This window comes from Pteropus vampyrus, unplaced genomic scaffold (assembly GCF_000151845.1).
Source record: "Pteropus vampyrus isolate Shadow unplaced genomic scaffold, Pvam_2.0 Scaffold444, whole genome shotgun sequence".
Lineage (NCBI taxonomy): Eukaryota > Metazoa > Chordata > Mammalia > Chiroptera > Pteropodidae > Pteropus > Pteropus vampyrus.
The window spans coordinates 448,024-470,085 of record NW_011889225.1 but is presented as its reverse complement, the minus strand read 5'-3'; the positions used below and the strand labels follow the sequence as shown (position 1 = coordinate 470,085).

Below are 22,062 nucleotides of genomic sequence, written 5' to 3'. Positions count from 1 at the left end.
GCTACATTTTACAGATGTGGCAGGTAAGCTTCATTCATTCATACATTAATTTACCAAATAATTTCTGGTTGTGTACTGTGTGCTTGGCGTTACTCCTTCTACATACTAGAGTTCAGATACAAGGACGAACTAGAAAGATAAAGCCCCAAATCTGGTGCAGTTTACACAATGGTGGGAAAAAACAGAAAAAAAACAGGTAAACAAATATAAGTATTAAATATAATATAAATATAACATATACTACATAGCAACATAATATAGTCTAATATAATAATAACTTATACAATATGATTACATATCATTTACTATACATATGTAGAATGTAATACATATAGTTATATATTATTTAATATATTAAAAATGTAATACACATTAAATGAATATAACCTATTTATACTTATTTATAAATATCAATATAATTAATTTAATATTAAAATAAGTATAAATATATTTGTATTTTCTATTTAAAAATATAAATTTATTATATATAAATATAATATTTACACTGATTTATTGTCTGATATATGTGTGTACACAAAAATATGAATTTTAGATGATAAATACATTCTTCAAAGAAAAATAAAGAAAAGTGATTAAGAGTGGCAGGGAGGCGTAGAAGGAGCCACAAATAGAGAAGGACTATGAAAAAGCAACATTTGAACAAAAAGCATTAGAGCAATTACCTAAACTATGATTATAAATAAATGCTAGAGAGAGAAAAACTAGAACCCAGTTTCCTACTTCCTTGCTCAGGGCACTTTCCACTATGCCACTTCATGAGCACAATATCCTTTTACTACCTAGTGAAGAAGGAACTATAAGCTTCTGATTCAGATTTATTCTTGTTACAGGATGGCAACGTAATGTGTGTTCAGGAGGATGGGGCCAGGGGTAGAGAATCAGTCACTTACAATTTACAATCTTCACTGTAAAATTTCGTAGCATGTCAAAAGGAAGTGAAAATATTTGAAGTATGAAGTCAATCAGTAATGAAGTTTTTTTTTTTTTTTTTAAATACCTGACATTAAAGAAATGAGTCTCTGTCTGGCCTCATTTGATGCCCTTGGTGTGCGAATTCGATCAATCCATTGATATTCTGGATCTTCATTGACCACAAGTTCTTCTACAAAGCCATGAATTATTACTGCTCTATAGCACTTTGGAATAGATGTTGCTGTTAAAAGAAATTGTCTATTATGCTTCTATTTATCAAAAGGTTAAATTCAATTTCTTAAAAATGTACAACTAAGCTCTTACCTTTTGGATATATAGTACAAGAACATCTTTTTACTATAATAATCTCAATGTAATTATAATAATACTTCCAATCAAATAGTCTTCTTCTAAGTTTCATTTCATTCTTAGAAATAATCATTTTCTTTCACGAGACCTCTCACCTCTCTCATGTAAGCATAGTCGATATAAACTGTATTTGTATAATTTAGAAACCATCGATGGACTTCTTAAACAGCATTGAATACAAAGTTCAAAAAACAAAGTCAGCTAGCTGATTGTTACAAATAGGTAGAAAGTAGGTATGAATACAAAAAACTTATTCAAAGCTCTTTGAAAAAGTTCTGTATACTACATACTGCAGCCTCAAAAATCAAACCATTACCTTTCTGACATAATCTGAGGAATCACAGAGCCCTGAAGTTTCTAATAATCCATGGTCATGTGGTTAACTGGTTCAGCACTCACTGTACAACTTAACACATCCATTTAATAAGTAGGACAACAAATGTCATTGGAATTTAAGTAAGATCTTGTCAGATTCAAAAAGGGGAGAACCTGAGAACATCTACATCAAACTAGTCTCCATGCACCTTGAAGCTAATTCAACCACTTAGGAGCTTTTAACTCTATTAATCCAGACTGGCTATGAATTGCCTAGAAGGGCCCGATTTCAATCCATATTGCATGGTTTTCACGGGTCTCCATTCCTGTAGAAGCCTATGTAATTCTGGATAACACCAGTGCTTGGCTATAATGCTCTGCTCCTATCTTTCAGTGTCTTGTATTAGAGTAAAATACTACTGGATTTTTCTTTTTTCCATTTTACAATTATACAAAGTTTAATATAGTCATATCTTTTACATGCTTGACAAAAGTAACTTGTTTTAACTTATGAAATTTAATCGGCAATAAATTATTAATTTCTGTGAAAGTAGTAAAACAAATATGTGAAAATTATTTCTGAGCTTGTTTTTCATAGATTGACCTATTGGTACAAGGGTAAAATCTGCATTAGATGAGTGGCTGCAAGCTCTCCGATAAGTTCATGTCCAACAATTATGCTTTTTAAAGCCACAGGAGACTTCTGCAAGACACACATCCATCCATTTACCACAAACGGCTCCACATCTGAGTTGTCTAGTTTTAGACAGCCTATGTGAATGAATTCTGAGAGTATGAAACTTGATTTCATTGACTGAGAAAGTACAAGTCCTTCTCCCTTTATGTTGTTGCTGACTATTAACGACCAGCTGACATAAAGGCAGCATAGGCTATGTTTCAGATACGGTGCAACACCTGTTCTATACCACAATTTTTTATAATATACTTATGCATATATAGTTCAATAAAGAGTGATTTTCTTTCCACATGTGGCCTAGGTGAACTGTGGACTCTTCCTGTTCGCCAAAAAGGATAGCCCGGTTCAGGTTTATTCCCTTAATTGTTTGGTTTTCAGTTAAGACTACATAGTAAATGCTATCACATTTTGCCTTCCCAGATAAAAGTCATCCAGATCTAGAAAACTTCTCTAAGACGAATTAATTTGTAGCACTGCAGCAAAAACATTCCACCTTTATTTTCAATTTTGTTTCCAGTCATTCTAAAGTATCTGAATTATCCTCTCAGGTAGGGAGCTCTAACAATCAATTCTCTACCTTGAGGCCCAATATTATAAAACATAAGGTTTAAGTATATGAGATTAAGTTGTTTCATTAATATATGGATTCTCCTTTAAGATTCTGAAAAGAATCCAAAAATCTTCACCTGTTACTCTTTCTAGTAACTGTTACTGGCGATGTTTAATGTTACTCCTTCTAATCATGCTGGTAAGTAGGCCAGAGTGGAGGCTGGAGTAGCAGCTGGTGAAAGGGCAGGAGTAGGAAAAGGCCACAGTGGCATTGTCATGAAAATCATGAGCACGTGTTCTCCGATAAATTTTCCTAACAAAAATCTCTATGAACTTGGAAAAAATTAGATATCATTTATTTTAGAATGAGATAAATAGTCCTCTGAGCTACAGCAATTGTTTCTGAAAAATTAACAATTTTCTCTTTGGCATTAAAACCAAAGTATAATACGTTTTCCACTAGCCTTCTAAAACATTAATTTGATTCCCCAAATTTATTAATTATTACATTTCCTGTTAAATGAATAATAAAATGTATTTACTTACTGCAAAAGAATTTGACTCCACATGACGACTGCCTAAATCGATTTAAATCATTGAAGAGGTCTACTTTGACAACTACATTGATTTCTCCACGGATACCTATAATTTCAAAAGGAAAATCAAATTTCTACCTTAAGAAAATAAAGTATAATTAAGTAAGCAAATAAATGCCAATTAATGATTTTAAAATAATATATCGATCATAATAGCAATGCTAACTTTGTTTCTTATTTTCATTCTATGTAATTTCTTTATTAAATTTTCTGAAGAACATGTATGTATTAAAGAATGAATAATTTTCATTTTTACCACAAGTCTCTATTTGAACCAATCTAACTGGAAAGAAATCCTATTTAAATTGATGATGATAATATTTGCCGAGTATTGTAATGTTCTAAAATGTTTTACAAGTAGTACCTTACAGTGCTTACAACAACCCAGTGAGGTAATTTCTGTAGTATTATTATCCTCATTTTATAGAGAAAGAAGCTATAGTTTAATAAAAGTTAAATAATTTGCATAGCGTCAATAGCCAGTAAGTGGTGAAGCCAAGATTAAAAGTCAGATCTTTATTATCCCAGAGTAAATGCTCTTAACAACTAATGCAAGAATCTGAGTTAACACAAATAAATTTTATTCTTTTCAATGAATATATAGTAATAAGTTAAGAAATTCCAAAAAAAAGGGGGTTTTCAGAAAATGCTCTGAGAAAAAAAATGACCCAGCCTCTATCTCTAAATATTTATTAAGGTAGGTCTTTTTATTTGACTATCCTACCTTCCTGTCAAATTCATACTTATGGTGGAATAACTTCTAAGAAGACTTGCTCATTTACCAAGTGAAATAATAAGAGATTATGTTCCTAACAAGGGGCCCACATAACATATTAAATGAATTACAAATAATACTTAATATAATGTTTGAAATATTTGTTCACTCATATAGCTACTGCCTTTAATCCAAGCTCAGATTCTCCAGTGACTTTTTTTACTGGTAATAAAACACTTGACTGAATCATATTTCCTGATTACAAAGATAAGCATTCTAGAAACTATGGAATAAGCAAAAGAGCACAAAGAGGAAAAGCAGAATTATAGTCCAGAAATAAAACTATCTAATGATAAACATTTTATCATGTATTCTGCCAATTTATCCAATGATAACATATATATGCAATTCTCTTATTTCTAAATAACTTTGGGATCATCCTATAATAATGTTTTGCAATTCATATTACATCATGCATATTTTCTTATGCCACTGTATTCTGAAAACATGCTTTCTATTCTGGCTGTGCAACTATGGTCTATATATGCTCTAAATTATTTAAGCAAATGCTGTTTTCCAATTTATTTTACCAATTAAACATTAGTAAATAATAACAGAATACAAATAACATACATTACAATAACAAATAACATATACATACCTATGTAATACACATGAATAAAGCTAAGCAAACATATTTTTTACAAAAAATGACCACCAATGGAATTGCCAGGTCGAAAATGTAAAATAAGCAGAAAGATGCAATATTGCAGATAGAAGCATCTGCCAGTTCCTTATGGGTTCATTTACCATTCTAAAGAGACAGCATATTTCTAGGCCAGGAGTTCTCAAACTTTTTGATTGCAGGACCCCTTTAAATCTCAAAAATTAGTGAAGACCTCAAAGAGTTTTTGTTTATGTGGCTCATATCTATCAATATTTACCATATTATAAATTAAAATTGAGAATTAAAAAAAATTTACTTATTACTGCATTTAAAGTAATAAATATGTTAATATAAACAATATTTTAATGAAAATAACTATATTTTGAAAACAAAAATGTTAATGAGTGGCACTGTGTTGCATTTTTGCAAATCTTTATAATGTCTAGCTTAATGAAATACAGTTTGAAAATGTTATAGGTACTGAGTATGAATGAGATGATTTTTAAATAACGCACTTACTATATTACACCAATTTAGCTTAGAAAATTATGTTTCAAATCATGTTCAGAAAAGTGACAATTCTACCAACAATACTTTACTACTACATCTAAAAAGAAAACATCTTTTAAAGATATATATTTTAAAACCACCAAGAAGAGCACAAAAGTCTTTAAGGATAATTTCAAAGTTCATTATTTATTTTCTTAAAATATACTCCTTACCATGTATGGTATCATAAATTGGAAACCATCCTGAGATGACTGTTGCAGCTTCACTGTAGAGTAAAGGATCAATATCAATGTACACTTTACCAATGGCATCATTTGCACTGTAAGTATCATGGTCAAGAACTGTGATTTGTAAAGGTTCATCTTGTAAATCTTCATCATCCACCTAAAAATATAACTTAAAATTAAATCTTATAACTTAAAAATCTTCATTACCATATACATATAGAGAGAGAGCAAATGTAAAAGATTACTTATTTCTGAAAAAAAAAGTCCAATTAACAAGCAAACAAAAAGTTGTAACTCCTATGCCAAAGAGAGGGACTACAATGGAGATGCAATGGGCTGAATGTCTCCCCAAAATTCAATGTTGACACCCTAATCCCTAATATGATATTTGGAGATGGGGCCTTTGGGAGCCCTTATTAATGGGTTTAGTATCCTTACAAGTAGAAACAGGGAGAGATTCTCTCTCTCCCTACAATAGAAGGACACAACAAGAAATCCAACCATCTACAAACCCAACCATGGTGATACTCTTGGACTTCCCAGCATCCAGAACTGTGAGAAATAAAACACTATTGTTTAAGACACCCGGTCTATGGTATTCCGCTACAGCAGCCCAAAACAAAAAACAAGGCAAAAAAAGACTTCTTACTCCTGGAAGACACACATATTCACTATTTTAACTGCCATCCTCTGGACACCATGCCATCCTATAATTTCTAGTATTCCTCATCAAATATAGTGGTTAGACAGAACACAATATAATATGTAGTAATAAGACTAGGCAATAATACAAAAGGATTATTATAACTAAAATATATTTTTTAAATGCAGTCTATGAATGTCTGTCATTACAGCAGACATACATACTGTTAATTAAGATAGAGCTTGTGGTTAAAATCTCTATACTTTCATTATATATTCTTTGGTCAAGTGTTATCCCTGCATCCTTATATTTTGGTTCAATTTTTAAATTTAATTATAAATATTATGCATTTCTCCAACACCTATTTAATTTCTTATTGATTTTAAGCTAACAATCCAGCCTCTGAAGATTATTCTAAGAATTAAAATACATGAAAGAATTATTGTTGCTATCATTTATATGATAATGTGAGTGGATGATTTGTTTTTAAAAAAGAGTCTTTATAAGAAAGAAATAATTAAAATTTATAGATCAAATTGTATAATGTCCTGAATTTGCCTTAAAATGCGCCCCCCCCCAAAAAAAAATGGGGCATTGGGGAACAAATAAAACAAGAACTGAATATAGACAGTTTAGGTAGGTAAAGGTAGGTGACACAGGTAGTTCAATATACTAATCTACTTTTGGGCATATTTGAAAATTTCCATAATGAAAGGTTAAAATATAACAATCATTTTGAATTCCAATCCATTCTGAATTATCAACTTCATCAATGGCATTTTCTCTATCACTAATGCATTAGCTATACATTTACAAAAGGTAAAGAGTCATATACTAAGCCATTAACCATTCTTCCAAAGACAACCCTCCAATTTCTAGCTAACCATTAACAACATTTTTGTGTACACTGATTTATCCATCTAAACATTCACCTTATCTATCTATCATCTTGTCTCAGGGGACACTAAGGTATCCCTTCCCTTACATTATAGGGCTCCATACTAACTAAGTGACTAGAAAATAGTTCATGAGATGTGTGTGTGTGTGTGTGTGTGTGTGTGTGTGTGTGTGTGTGTGTGTGTGTGTGTGTGTAAAATTATATGAATAATTGGAATAGAGAAGTTCAGGAATTAATTTTAATTAAGACTTTCTCAGAAATGTTTTAAGTGTTTAAGATACTTGGTCTTCATCCTGGCTCACAGCTCCCCAAACCCTTGGAATTTCCCAAGTGTTAAGAATGATATAAAGCATCTTTTGTTACGTTAATGATGCCACCCAAGGGTGGGAGCTGGTTGCCAGGAGAACCAACCACATGATTAGAGGTTTGGAACTTTCAGTCCCAAGCCCCCAACTCCCGGGGAGGGAAGAAGTGCTAGTGACTGAACTCAACTGCCAATGATCAACAACTTAGTCAATTATGACTATGAAATGAAGTCTCCATAAAAACCGAAGAGGAGAGTTTGCTGGTCCTTTTTCAAAGAGCTTACGCACTGGGGAAGCAGAATGCGTCCACGTGTTACCATGCCACTGTGCTGGGCGAAGTAATCCAACCCAAGAGGAAGGAGTGGTGGGAACCTGCAATCTGTAGCAAACCAGTCAGAAGCACAATTAAGAGCCTAGGCTTGCACTAGCATCTAAAGTGGAGGGTAATCTTATGGGACTAAGCCCTGTATCTGTGGAATCAGATGCTATCTCCAGGTAGACAACGTCAGAATTGAGTTGAATTCTCAGATACCCTGCTGGTGTTTGAGAATTGTTTGTTGATGTGGGGGGAACTCCTACCCCACACTGGAATTGGATTCAGGAACTCTATTTAGTGGGAAAAACTTCTTAGTCACAGTTTGCTCAGCTAAAATGTAAATGTTAACTCACAGCCACTCCTGCCCTATCCTTATTCCAGCTCCTTCCAGCCTAGAACACTGATGTGATTACTGAAACTCCAGGTGCTCATCTGGAGTCAGGCTACAGTGACCTGAGTATGGAAGCCACAGGCTACACTGGACGACGGAGGAGAAAGAAGGAACCTGGGTCCCAAATCACTCCATGGAGCTACTAAAAATACCCTGACACTGCCTGGCTCAATATTTTGTTTACATGAAAGAAAATTAAACATCTGTTTTATTTGAGAGTTCATGACATATATAACTGAATGTAATTTACAACTGATAAAAGATTAAAAAAGAAGTGTATAATTAATTGTAACTACAAACACAAAGTTTAAGGACACATTTCAAACAATCTACATTTTTATTAGGAGTACTAGCCAGAAAGTAAAATTAGGAAATTATAAGAGGAATGGCTAGTAACTTGAGTTACTAAAGCTCATTAATATTACTAAAACCCCTTATTCCAGAAAAGTACAAATATATTATTTTTTGAAGTTATCTAAGCTACTTGAGTACTTTGTACGTTTAAAAATTACCAGTATTGAGTCAATATAATGAAATATCCATTTTCTTAAATATTAATGTCATAGTATATGAAAATGACTAATACATAAAGGCTGCCTGCTTCTGCCATTGCAAAAATGATGTAATTGACCAAGAGCATTTGTTTCTAATCATTTCTAGGTTATGAGAAAAAGAAAAAATCATCCAAATGATTGTGGATGAAAAAGGTTTCTGTGATATAACTGACAAGTCCAGTGAGGAAAGTAACCTCACAGAGCGATCTGATCAGAAATTCCTAACTGGACAGGTCACGGTGGGAAGTCACGCCCCAGGCATATAACTTTTTTAGTAAAAGGTTTACTTTGCTTTAAGCAAGCCCTGTCCACTATTCTTGTGCATCAACATTTCTTATGTCCACATGAAGATATGTAAGTATTTTAATGTTTTTCTAGGGTAATGAAGATACACTTTGCAATTCTAATTCCATTTGAAATCACGTAAGCAAGTTATTCTAATTACTTTCTCTAACTCATATATTCCACATTTTTACCTTAAAATAATAATTTAAAAGGACAACAGATTTAGTACATGTGCAATACTGGGTCTTTCAAAATATGTAATGTCATTTTGGAAACAACTAAAAAAAAAAATCTGTACATATACACAAAAGAAAACAAAAAAGGAATCAAAATACCCCATGACAAAAAAATCAACACTAAAGAAAAACACAGTTGAAGGAGTCATACGCCTTGATTTCAAAACTTAATACAAAGTTAACCAACAGTATGGTAAAGGCATAAGGATAGACATATAGACCAATGGAATAAATCGAAGAGTCCAGAAATTAACCCATAATTCTATGTCCAATTGACTTTTAACAAGGGCACCGAGGCCATTCAATGAAAAAAACTGTCTCTTCAACAAATGGTACTGAAACAATTGGATATCTACATGCAAAAGAATGAAGCTATATCTTTATGTCAGATCATTACAAAAATTAACTAAAAATGAATCAACACTTAAATATAAGAGCTATCCTCCTCTAAGGAGAAAACATAAAGGTAAATCTTCATGATCTCGAATTTGGCAATAGATTCTCTGGTTTGACACCGAAAGCATTAGTGACAAAAGAAAAAGACACACTGGATTTCATCAAAATTAAAAAGTTTTGTGCATCAAGGTGAAAAGACTACCCACTAAATGTGAGAAAATATTCGCCGATCATATTTGAGTTTAATATTCAGAATATAAAAAAACTACTCAATAAGAAAAAATAAACAACTCAACTTAAAAATGGGCAAAGGATCTGAACAATTTTCCAAAGAAGATATACAAATGGCCAATAAGCACATTAAAAGATGCTCAACACTATTATTAATTAGGAAAATGTAAATCAAAACCAATGAGATACCACCTCATATCTACATTCTTCATATTAAGCTGGTCACCAAGTCCTATGAAGTCTACCTCCATAATCTAAATATCTTCTTTGCGGGGTTAAAATATGAGGAGATAGTTCAAAGTAAAAGAAATACAAATGGCCCTCATCCATAAGAAATCATAAGTTACCTCATTCGTAATAAAAATGTACATTAAAATTATACTGTGACTATCACTTCAGACCTACTAGGATGGCTTACATTTTAAAAAAAAAGTAAAATAACAAGTATTGACAAAGATATGAAAAAACTAGAACACTCATAGATGCTGGTGGTAATGTTAAAATGACAGAGCCACTGTGGAAAACAGTTTGGCAGTTCCTCAAAAAGCTAAACACGGATTTTACCAGATGATTCAGCCATTTCATCTAAAAGAACTGAAAATAGGGGCTCAAACAGATACTGTACACTAATGCTCATTGCAGCATTATTCACAATAGACAAAAGGCAGAAACAACCCAAGTATCTATCAACAGATAAAAAAAGATAAACAAGATGTGGTATATATAAACAATGGAATACTATTTGGCCACAAAAAGGAATAAAATTCTAATAGATGCTACACCATGGATGAACCTTGAAAACATATGCTAAGTGAAAGAAGCAAGACATAAAAGGACAAATATTTGTGATTCCACTTAGATGAAACAGGCAAATTCAAAGACACAGAAAGCAGATTAGAGGTTACCAGGGGCTGGAGAGAGGAGCAAATGGGGAGTGACTGCTGAATGAGGAAAGTTTCTCTTTGAAGTGATACATTTTTATAAACAGTGGTGATGTTTGCATAACACTGTGACTGTACACTTTAAAATGGCAATATTTATGATTTTTTACCACAATTAAAAATTTAATCTGTACATTGTTCTTCAGTAATTTCTGGTACACAGCAGTATTCGAAGAAAATTACTAAAATAATATAATCTTTTTTTAATCTAGGTTGTCCTATTTATATATTCTATTTTCCTAATATTTTTTAAAAACTTAATATTCCTGGGAAATATGTCTATGGTATGGGAAAACCACCATACCTGAAATAAAAGGTACTGCTATCTTTCTTTGGGAAAAGGGTCACCTCAAAAAAAACACACTCAAAAATGCTGACATTTAAAAACTTACCTCAAATTTAAACCATTCTGAGTTCCACTGAGGGTTGAGGGACTTGAGATACACATCTGTTTTAAAGGTGGTATTACCAAATTTTACCTAAAAACAAATAAGAAACAATTAAAATATAAATATCAAAAATGTGAGGGGTGGCTCCATACTGTAGTGGTTAGCACGTCTGCTTTACACGCAGAAGGTCCTGGGTTCGTGCCCCAGGTGGAGGCACGGACCATACCCCGGGTGCGCCAAGCCCCCTAGTGCGCCAGGTGTGTCAGGCACCAGGTGCACGCTGTGAGCGTGTGGGAGGAGATGCCCTGCCTTCAGAGATCTAGTTCTTAAGAAGAAATGGCAACATCCATAGGTCAGAAGTGGAAGTGGGGGTGAGGTGGGGAATTAAAGCGGGGCGGGGAATGTGAATAAAAACAAAATCTATTATCAGCCAAGCAATGGGAAGATTAACCCTGGAAGGGGAAAAAGAAAACTATCCCTGAGGCAAAGTAAGAGTATAGATGGGTCCAGGTAAGTTTACAGACTACACGTGGAACAAGGAATTACCCACTATTCTGCTTGACTAGCTCCACAGGGGAATCAGAAACATAAACAACTATGTCAGTATGGAGAAAGGAATCAGTATGGCCTTCACTAAACACGGCTCAGACAACAGGTAAAGTTTTAAGGGCAAAGAATGAGCAAAGATAAAATCAGAAGGTAAAAGGCCAGTTTTCTCTTAACATCTCAGCAAGGGAATCCAGAACTACAACCCATTATTATAAGAAATCAGTAATATATCCTGGTGTTTTCTAGCCTCCCCATATTTTTTTTAATTCCTTATCTGTGCACACACAGTGATCAGCATTAAACTATGGTTAATAAGGGTTTTATGTTCCTATCTTCAGGGATAATGAAAGGAGTTGGATGGAGAGATTAACTTATTTCACAGCCAATCTTGGCAAACACTAAATCACAAAGATCCAAAAATAAAGAAGGAAATGAAGAAGGCGGAAAGCAGGCTAGATCCCTAGGATTTGCTTCCAATCAAGAATGGAGACTATGAAACCTCAGACTGGACTTGAGAAGTGGTCGGGAGTTTCAGAGCAAAACGGCTAGGCAACTGCTTCCCAGACTGCCTCACCTTTCTCAAATCTGATCTTGTCAAGTCTTCCCTAATCCTATCAGGTATGACCATTAAGTATCTTTCTTAACCTCAAGATTCACTAAAAGGTTTCCCCTTTATCACAATATCCAGCACAGAGTTTTGCACACTGCAGATACTTATGAAATGCTGGTTCGATCAGGTAATCTATGAAATCGCCTTTCTTTTTTTTACCTACAATCCTATTTTTGGTATTAGATTACTTGCAGATATTAACGTTTAATCAGTCCAGGAAATAGTCTAAAACTGCAATATCCAAAACCATAACTATTTTTATCTTCTGTATCTTTTTCTAATTATTTTATCATTCAATTTGAATTACTGGTAATGATACCAACCATGTGGTACCTAAGCAGTTTGGTTAGAGCGTAGAAAAGGTTTAAAAATTACTCAGGAATAACAACTTCTTGCATGATAAGGAGCATGACAAAATCAAAGATAAATAAAAAACTGAGAAAAAGTATTTGCCAAATATGTCACAGAGATAATTTACTCAATTTTTAACGAGTTCCTACAAATAAGAAAAAGATCAACAGACCAACAGAAAAATGGGCAAAGGACATAAACACAATTCAAAGATATGGAAATATAGATGCCTTAAATATGTCAAGAAATGATCAACCTCACTCACACTAAGATAAATGCAAACTAAACCAGCATTTTTACTTAGCAGGTTGGCAAAAATCAAAAAGTTTGAAAACAGTGTTAGCGAAGTACTCTCATACTCTTGACGTGAGAGTACATTAGAACAATTTCTACAGAGTACAATTTGACAATATTTATCAAAATATTAAAGGTCTTTACCCTTTAAGTTCACACAGAAGTATGCGATGTACAGAAGGAACATGATAATAGCAAAAGATTGTCCATCAGTTTGGAACTGGTTAAATTAAATAATGGTAAAAACACCCAGTGCAGTCCTAAATAGAAGAATAAAGCAGTTCTATAAGCCGTGGTATGGAACAATGTCCAAGATACATCTTTCTACTGCACAACAGTGTGTATGGCATAATTCGCATAGAGAAATAACAAAACATTATAAGGCATATAATATAGGCCTATACATGCCCAGATTATTTCTAGAAGGATATATAAGAAATGTTAACAGTGGCAACTACAAAGAACAGAACAGATTGGTTAAAGAAAAGGTGATGAGAGGGTGACTTATTATGTATCTTTTTAATTTTGAACCATGCACATATATTACCTATTTTATAAATGTATAATTTTAAAATTCAAAAACACCAAAAACTAAAAAAAGTCCAAGTGGCAAAAACTTTATATTGATTCGAATTACAGAATTCTGGACCCACTTCCAGGAATTTATCCTAAAGAAGCACTTTCACATAAGGTCTCCTCCCAAAAAATACACAAAAATTTAAATAGTCGTTCGACAGGAAAGTGACTGAATAAATGACTAAAGAATCCTGTTAAAGAATGGAGTCAATTATAAGTACCGTTATGGGAAAATATCGACATAACTGAAAAAAAATAGATCAAGTAGTAGAAAATATATGACAGCAATTATCTCTCAAGAAGGAACTGACAGGGTGTAAGCAATACAGTACAGTGTAGTAAATAAAAAGTAAGGGGCTTTCAAGTTTCACTTCTGGGTATTCAAATATTTTGAAATGGGAGCTATTCATGTACTACTTGCGTAATTTTTTTTTCATTTTAAATCACAAATGTTAAAGAAATGAAATCTAACAGGGAAAAAGAAACCCAGGAAAAACACAGGTTACTGCTCATTTACTAATTTAATTTTCATTACATTTCAATATTCGAAAGAAACATTTAATGTTTAATTTACCTAAAAACTGTTTTATTTGAAGTAAAATGTTGTCAGGATTCATAAAAACATTGAAAACCATTCAAAATCCAAATGTACTTAAGGGTTTTGGCTCAATTGCCAAAAACAACATATTTCTTAAGTTACAATTTAAAGCCCCCTTCAATTTTGTCCCACCATACTATAGTGCTATGTTGCACTTTTTTTTTTGTTTTTTGGTCAACTGTCCATTCTAGATATAGTAAAGATCTGAGGATAATGTGAGGATAATGCAGTCCTCACACTGCATTAAACATACAAAAAACAAGATTTTAGAAAAAGGTTAGCGTGCAAATTTTGCCAACATTGTGATGATTCCCTTTCTACTAAAGAATCCAGTTCATTAGGTCTTATTTAATTCAAAGATTTTACTACTCACAATTGAGTGCCTTACAGCTTTATTAAAGAACATCAGGGATTTTAATGAGATTCCCTAATAAAGTGAAAGCATTCTCTTTCCCCAATCATTAGCTAGATTATCTTGAGAAAGTTATTTAATCTGCTACTTAAGGCTGCTTCTCCCACTGAAAAGGGGGGTTTGCTATGAGCAGTACATGAGATAATGCAAGTAGAGACCTAGCAAAACATCTGATAACAGAAAATACTCATTTAATATTAATTTCTTTTCCTCTCCCTGTTCCCTCAAAGGCTCTTGGATAAACACAAATGATAATGTAGTTTAGCAGAACAGTTTGTAACATGTATGTTAATGCATTAAGATAAAACATATATTCATTCTTTGACTTTTTAATATAAGACTAAGGCCTCTTTGAGTAGGGGTTCATTCTTTAGAGTTCTACATCATCTTTTTTTGCATAAACCACACCTATAATTTATCACTTGTGACTGCCAGTTTGAGTTTCTTAAAAAAAGAAAAAAACCATGAACATAGAATCCTAGAATTTTTTTACAATCTTCATCTAGTTCGAGTACTTTTTATTGACTGTATCCATAAGTCTTTACATAGCATTATCAACTTAATTTCCACATTTCATCGATTTATATAAGGTTTAAATAAATTACAATAACATATAGAGTCAGCATAGACAACCACCTCTTGGTAAAGTATATAAGTCTACTGACTGGAGAAGCAGGCACACAGGTACGCTGGAGAATAATCTATATGGGGTAGTGAAGAACATGCTTATAGAAGGAATGCAGAATACTGTAATGAATTAATGAAGTGGTTAAGAGAATTTCTACTATACAGACTTCTCCCCCTAGCTTTTAGACCACTTGGTAATCTGTATCCCTATCTAACAAGCCAAATTTTATTTCCCACTTCTATTTGACAAGAACCCTCCCTTCAATCACATATGTTCTATCCTGCCTTTTGCTTTTACCAAGTCTGTCTTATTCATCTGAAAAATGTCCCTTTTTCCTCTCTGCCTGTGGAAATTTTATCACCCAAGCCCAGCATAAAGATTTCTCATTACCAGCCCAGGTTTATGTCCCTCTCCTATGAGCTTATATAATAATCATAGTCCACATCATACAATTTATCCTTTTATTATAACTCTTCATTATCCCCTTTTTCCTGCATTAATCTTCCCCTTCCTGCTGGATTATTCCTATTAGCACACAATTATTATCTTATTTTTCAAAAAGTACTAGAAACTACATACTCTCCCAAATACCACCCTATTTCTCCTCTCCCCTTCGCAGCCTAATTTCTTGAAACAGCTGCCTATTCATACCACTCCCACTTCCTCATCTTCTGTGTACTTTACCCTCTTCATCTAAATTAAGTATGGACGTCTATCTTTATCACTCAGGATCATTAACAACCATTAACAATCCATCCAGTGATTTCTCTGTCCTCTTAGTTGGCCTTTCAGTGCCATTTGACAATTAGGAGCTTCCTCTTTCTAGGAACTTCCTCTCTTGCCTTCTAGAACATTACTTTCCTAATTTATGGGCTACCCACTGGCTGACAATCTGTTCCCTTCCCCTAATCTTCCACATCTAATAAAATTCTTAATGTCAAGTTTTTCAAAGATCCATACCTCTCCTCTCTCTAACCCTAAATCAGAAATGTGCAAAAGAGACAGAACCAACTTCTACGGGAACTATAGAAATTTCTAGGGGTATGTTTGGGACAGGTAGCAGTATTTAGTGAGCAAGGTCAGAGATGTTAGTGTCCTGCAATGAGAGATAGTCCCCAACAATGAAGACTTGTCTCATGCCATGACTTTCAAATGTCCCACCAGATAATTACATGGGTGAAAAACCCACCTAGAATAAAATCTCAGTTTTACAGATAAAAGTATTGTGATAGGGTTTTAATATACATAATTGTCAAGAAATACAACCATCATGTATGTGAAGGGACAAGTCTTTTTCCTGTGAGTTGACCATTTTGGAAAATCAGATAGCCAATGGCAACTAAGGCCTATCCGAGATGTCAAAACTACAAAACTGTCTGTTTTAGGAGCTGTCATATTCATCTGATTTTACACATAGGTGAGGCACTCCCTTACCCTTCATCAGTGCTTTATTTTCTCCACATGAGGAACTTCTCTTTTACTTTATCTTTATGAACTCCCTACTCCCACTAAAACGTAAGTTCCATGACTAAAAAAAATTGTTTTATTGTTATAGCCCCAGCACATCGTATTACATCCAGTACAATATCTGATATATACAAAGGCTCGAAAATTTTCATAGATTCAATCTTATTACTTCATGTTTTCTACTGTGGTCATGAACACGTACTTTCATATTGAAATACATATGATAAAATACTTTTATTTCTCTATCATATTATAGCTAGAGCATTATGTTAGATATTTTTAATTGTAAGCATAGATAGGTTATACTAGCTATTATTATCATGCCAAGATATTAAAGAGTAGATTTCAAAATACCTGCTATATAAAGGGAATACTGGGTCTCACAGAGTTGAGAATAACTGGCCTGTGAGCTCGTTTTCAACTCATACCTCTCTTCTGAACACTATACTCACAAATAGGACTTTCTCTTTGACAATTCTGACTGAAGGTCCAAAGACTCCTCAAATTTAACATTCCCAAATGGAATGTGATTCTCCACGCACTCAATAAATCTCTATCAACCCCAAGGAGTTTTGGAAAATTACCCCAATGACTCCAAAAAGCTAAGAGTCATCTTTTAGTCTCCTTTTCCCTGTTCCTGTACTCCAATCTACCAACAAATCCTCTAGAGTCTTTATTCAAAGTATGTCTGGAATCCATCCACATTCTCTCCATTACCAAAACCATCACCTTGGCCCTCACCACCTCTTTTATGAACGATTATAGAATATCCCAACTATTTGCCTGCTTTAGCTCTTTTCCCTCTTCGTCCATTCTTCAGATAGCAACATAAGTGCTCATCTTGACAACTGCTTCCCACTGAATTTAAAATAAAATCCAATCTCCTAATCAGGGCCTCTAAGATCCTGTAAAATTGGCTCCTTGACTAACTCTCCAACTGTATCTTGAACTCTCCTCTTCACTTACAACATGCCAGCAACAAAAGATCTTCTTTCACTTCCTAAAACAACAAATTTCCTCAGGATCTTCCCTCTGCTGAGACTCTTTTCTCTTCCAGCCTCTCTTGCTCCAAACTTCCCTATACACATACACATTCCCTGAGCAGCTACCAGTTTCATCCAGTAGGTCAGCCTAACTGACACTTCCTCAGAGGCCTCCCCTGATTACTCAGCCTTAAGTAGATATTCCCTCTTATGCTCTTCCTATTGTTTTCTTTTATGACTCTCATCACATGGATATATTTGTTTTTTGACTTCCTAATGTGTTTCTCCCACCAAAATATAAGGTCCATAAAAACAAGAACCAAGTACACTTTATTCAACATCATATATGCATCAGCTAGACCAGTGACTAGCATGGTGCATGGCAAATAGGAGACACTCAAAACTACTTGTTGAAAGGAATTAATGAGTCAGCCTTGAATCTAACTCTTCTCTCACCAGCAAAAACCATTTGTTACAAAGGCCTGACAATTTTACCTAAGAAATGTCCTTCAAATCTTTCTCCTTTAATCCATTCCCACTGCCATTCTAAACGTGCACCTATTGCCTGGATAATTTTACCACCTCCTTAATTGATCTCCTTGACCCATTCTCATCTGTCCAGCCCAACAATAACATTATTATTCAAGTGATCTAGAAAAGAAACAACCTAATACAAACATGATCTTATTTCATTTCTGCTTAAAAAGCTCCCCTGGCTAACCCCCTGCTTACAGAATAAAGGAAACTTTCTTTAGTATAGAAAAGGAGGTTTGGCTCCAAATTACCTTTCCCACCTTATCCCCCAAGACATCCACTACCACACATCCTCTTTTACTCTATATATATGCCAAACTTCCTAAACATACCAAACTTCCTAAACATACCATGTAACCCATTCTGAGCCTTTAATATTTCCTCTGCCTGGTAAAATCCTGGATGTCCTTCAAGGCCCAGCTCAAATATCACTTAGGAAGCTTCCCTATACCTTCAGAGACAGAATTAAGTTTCCACATTCTACAACAACATTCATCACCTTGCCTAGAGAGGCAAGATAAGCAGTGATTAAAGTAATAGGCCACAAGGCTACCGAGGTTTACAAGTTTTGGCAACCTTAAGCAAATTATTTACTATGACTAGGTCTCAGTTACCTCAACTGTAATATGGAATAATAATACAATAGCAAGACTGTTTTGAGAACTAAAAATTTTAAAGTACTTAGCAGAGACCTGGCAATAATAAGACTCAATGCATGTTATTAACCTAAAGTGTTCAGGCCAGTCTCTGAGCTACCTGAAAGCAAAAACTATGGTTTGGTAACTTGTGTATCCCCATTACCTAACATCTGGCCCAAGAACACACTCAGTAACTGTTTCTCAAATGAAAATGAAGTTGAAATTATGTTTGGGGGCAAAACTGCCATTAGGTTACAGAACCTTTATGGAACATCAGGAATATTTTATATTGAGATGAAATCAGGCTGTATGTTATCATATATCTATCAACTCTACGCACTAATAGCCCAAAGGATTATTGTTCTAATACTCTGGCTCATCACGTCAATTTTTATTACAATTTTTACTTGGCTTCTTTCATACTCTGGGTTATTACTTTCCAGGCCCTAGGCTTGTGATAATTTGCATGCGTTGTAAACTAATCATTAAATTTAAAAAGCAATTTTGCAATTTAAATCCATGGCACTTAATTGGCTTCCTACCCCAAGGCACTAAATTACCCTGAAACGGTTCATCAGACCTACCAGTCCATACAAGAGCAGAAAGTGTTAGTTGTTTTAGAACTTATACTGATTCAGAAAATACCATGCTAAAGAGTGGATCTCCTAGCCTTGTAGGTCTTCAAGTGCCCGTAGGGGCCGTGTCTACCTTGTTAAACATCTTCATCACTCTAGTTGAAGAGCCACCCCTCCCGAAAGAAGGATGCATGTATGTGTGTGTATTTCGGTAGCCGCGCGGGCCACGCCTTGGGATCTCTGTACTGGCAGGTGGCCTGTTATGAGTCCTGACATCAAAGGTCACCCCAACATGCAGGGCAGTAACAGCCTCCCGGCGCGGCGCAGTGTGCCGCGGACAACAGCAAGCCGTGCGCCCATCACATGGGCTGCAATCTCCACAGTCAGTCCTCAAGGGAGAGCTACACAAGCAAGGCACACAGGACTGTAGGAAGGGGAATGAGCTGGGGCCGAGATGGGTAGGATCCTTCACAGGGCTTGGCACTCCCTGTGTTTGAGGAGCAGGACCTTGCACCAACCTCCACGAAGGCATCAGTCAGGTCACTAGCTCGATCCATCACTGGCAAATGGCGCCCAGCCACGATTTTCACCTTCAGCTTCCCAGGCATCGTCTCGGCTTCGGCCTCTCCTTGGGCTCCTGCAGAAACAAACAAGCGAGTCTGCGCCTAACGCCAAGGCGGGCGGGGGAGGAGCGGGAGCCGGAGGGGAGCGGCGCGCACCAACGGGAGCGCGCGGGTAACTGACAGCGGAGGGCGCGCGAGGGTTCGCCGCGCTGCGGGGCGCCACGCACTCTTGGAGGAGGAAGGGGGCCGTCCCGTGCGGGAACCGAGGCCTCATTCCGGAGAGACAGCCGGAGTGGCCCTGGTAGATTCCTCTGCCCCGGTCCTACAGTGCTGGCAAGAGACGCAAAAGCGAGTCAACATCGCGCTGATCTTCTGCCGCCGTTACTAGCGTTTCTCCTCCCCCCAAAAATGGCGGCTCTCAGGGCGTGGAGGAAGCATCGATCTTTCGGCGCTCGACCCACTTCACAGGGCCGAAATTAAATTCGCGGAGAAAAGGGGGCGGGACGGGCTGGAAGGTCGAACCCTGCATCATCCACCGAGTTGGAGCTGTAGGTTGGTGTGGTGATGCTTCCCTGCAGGGAGGCCGGCTTCATCCTCCCGGGGCAAGGGACAAAACGCTGGTGACTTCGAGGGCGATCCTCAAATTTCCGAAGGGCTGTGACAGCAGCGGAGATAGCTGGAGGAGCGATTTCAGTCTGCCTTTAACGACCCTTTAGTAGTTCGTAAAATCATTTTAGCTGGTTTCTACCTAGAAGAAGTGAAGTTTTCGCTTTACATAAAGAAATTTCGGGGGAATCTCAGTCAAATAAAGTATTCTATGCTACATTTTTTTATTCCATCACATACACGTATACTGTGTGCAGGATTACACATGTCACTATAGATCTTGGCAAACAAAACTTTGAAATCCAAAGCCACTGCTGGAAGTAGTTTGCCCTGCCCTCATATATCCTCTGTGCTTAGTAAGTGTCTACAAGCTTGAAGACCTACATTGCCGTCAGGAGTTCAGGACCATATATACTATACATATATAAACATTCAACGGATTAAATTTAGTAATCTAGGCAGTGATGACCCGTAATTATTTTTTCAATGCCAAAATTATTCCTGAAGAGGGAATATAGTTCACATAAGTGAGAAGTTGAATTCTTCCAAAGAGAAAATAAAGCTTCCTCAAAATAAAAATCTGAAAGATAAATCGCTGACTTGTGGGACTAGAGAAAACTTTATCCAAAATGACGGAAGAATAGAGGCCCCATGCAAATATCCTTAGATCCACCTGCAGTTTTTTGTGGAGCCTAATTCTACCCTAAAATGCCCTTAACCATACTCTTAAAGTGAGCTACACTATCTGGTTAATTTGGGTGCATTTTGGTGGTAGATATGAAACAGCCTTTTTACTAAAAGAATTACCATACTACCAGTTCATTTAAAATAGAAAAATACCAAAATATATTTTTAAAAAATTAGAAACATGAAGTTTATCAACAGTGTTAATGGAAAATAATGCACTGTATTATAAGATATTGTAAAAAATAATAATTTACAAATTGAACAATTAGAGGTTAGCAATCTCAGCCTCTTAATTAGTAGCCTGTAAGGTACTTGTACATACCTGGTGCCTTAGGCGTCATCAACAGGAAATTATAATTAAGATGCTTCCTGAAGATTTTTTTTAGTAGAATTAAGCCTAACTTCATTTCGTTTACTAATAATTGTACTAGTTTGTTTTAATTAATGCTGGGAACAATGCTGACTTTTGTAATAAATATCTCGTGATATGGTTTCTGATTATCTTCTTTAGCTTCATAACCTTGCTACTCTTTTTGCATTTTAAATCCTACAATAATAACAAGTATTTACGTATATTGAGTACCAGCTACTGAATTCAGTGTTTCACAGCTTTTAAGCCTCCCTAAAATCCTGTGAGATAGGAATTATTGGCCTTCATTGTACAGGTAAGGAATTCGAGGCTTTACACAGCTATGATGATAACCCAAAGTCATGGAGCTGGTAATGCTGGAGGCAAGATTTATATCTAGACATTGTGATTCTAAGAACTCATGCTCTTTAAAGGCTACTGTAGTTTTCCAATAAACTATGCTTTTCTCCATCTGGGAT

General features: G+C 35.3%; 1 protein-coding gene across 11 annotated transcripts in view; it reads right to left on the bottom strand.

The window, feature by feature from the left end:
- C2CD5 (C2 calcium dependent domain containing 5) overlaps window positions 1-20,373 on the bottom strand; it is an 80,075-nt gene extending 59,702 nt beyond the window's left edge. For 5 of the 11 annotated variants that reach the window (XM_011381572.2, XM_011381565.2, XM_011381567.2 and 2 more), the window contains exons 1-6: window positions 20,098-20,372; window positions 19,897-20,015; window positions 11,167-11,253; window positions 5,564-5,735; window positions 3,410-3,505; window positions 1,019-1,174 (exon numbers count right to left, since the gene is read on the bottom strand). In XM_011381572.2, the coding sequence (XP_011379874.1) occupies window positions 1,019-1,174; window positions 3,410-3,505; window positions 5,564-5,735; window positions 11,167-11,253; window positions 19,897-20,015; window positions 20,098-20,215 (748 nt within the window). In that variant the 5' untranslated portion in view covers window positions 20,216-20,372. Of the gene's footprint in view, window positions 1-1,018; window positions 1,175-3,409; window positions 3,506-5,563; window positions 5,736-11,166; window positions 11,254-19,896; window positions 20,016-20,097 lie in introns of all 11 variants that reach the window. The other 6 variants (XM_011381563.2, XM_011381564.2, XM_011381569.2 and 3 more) reach the window with 3 other exon arrangements.
- Between the last annotated feature and the right edge of the window lie 1,689 nt (window positions 20,374-22,062).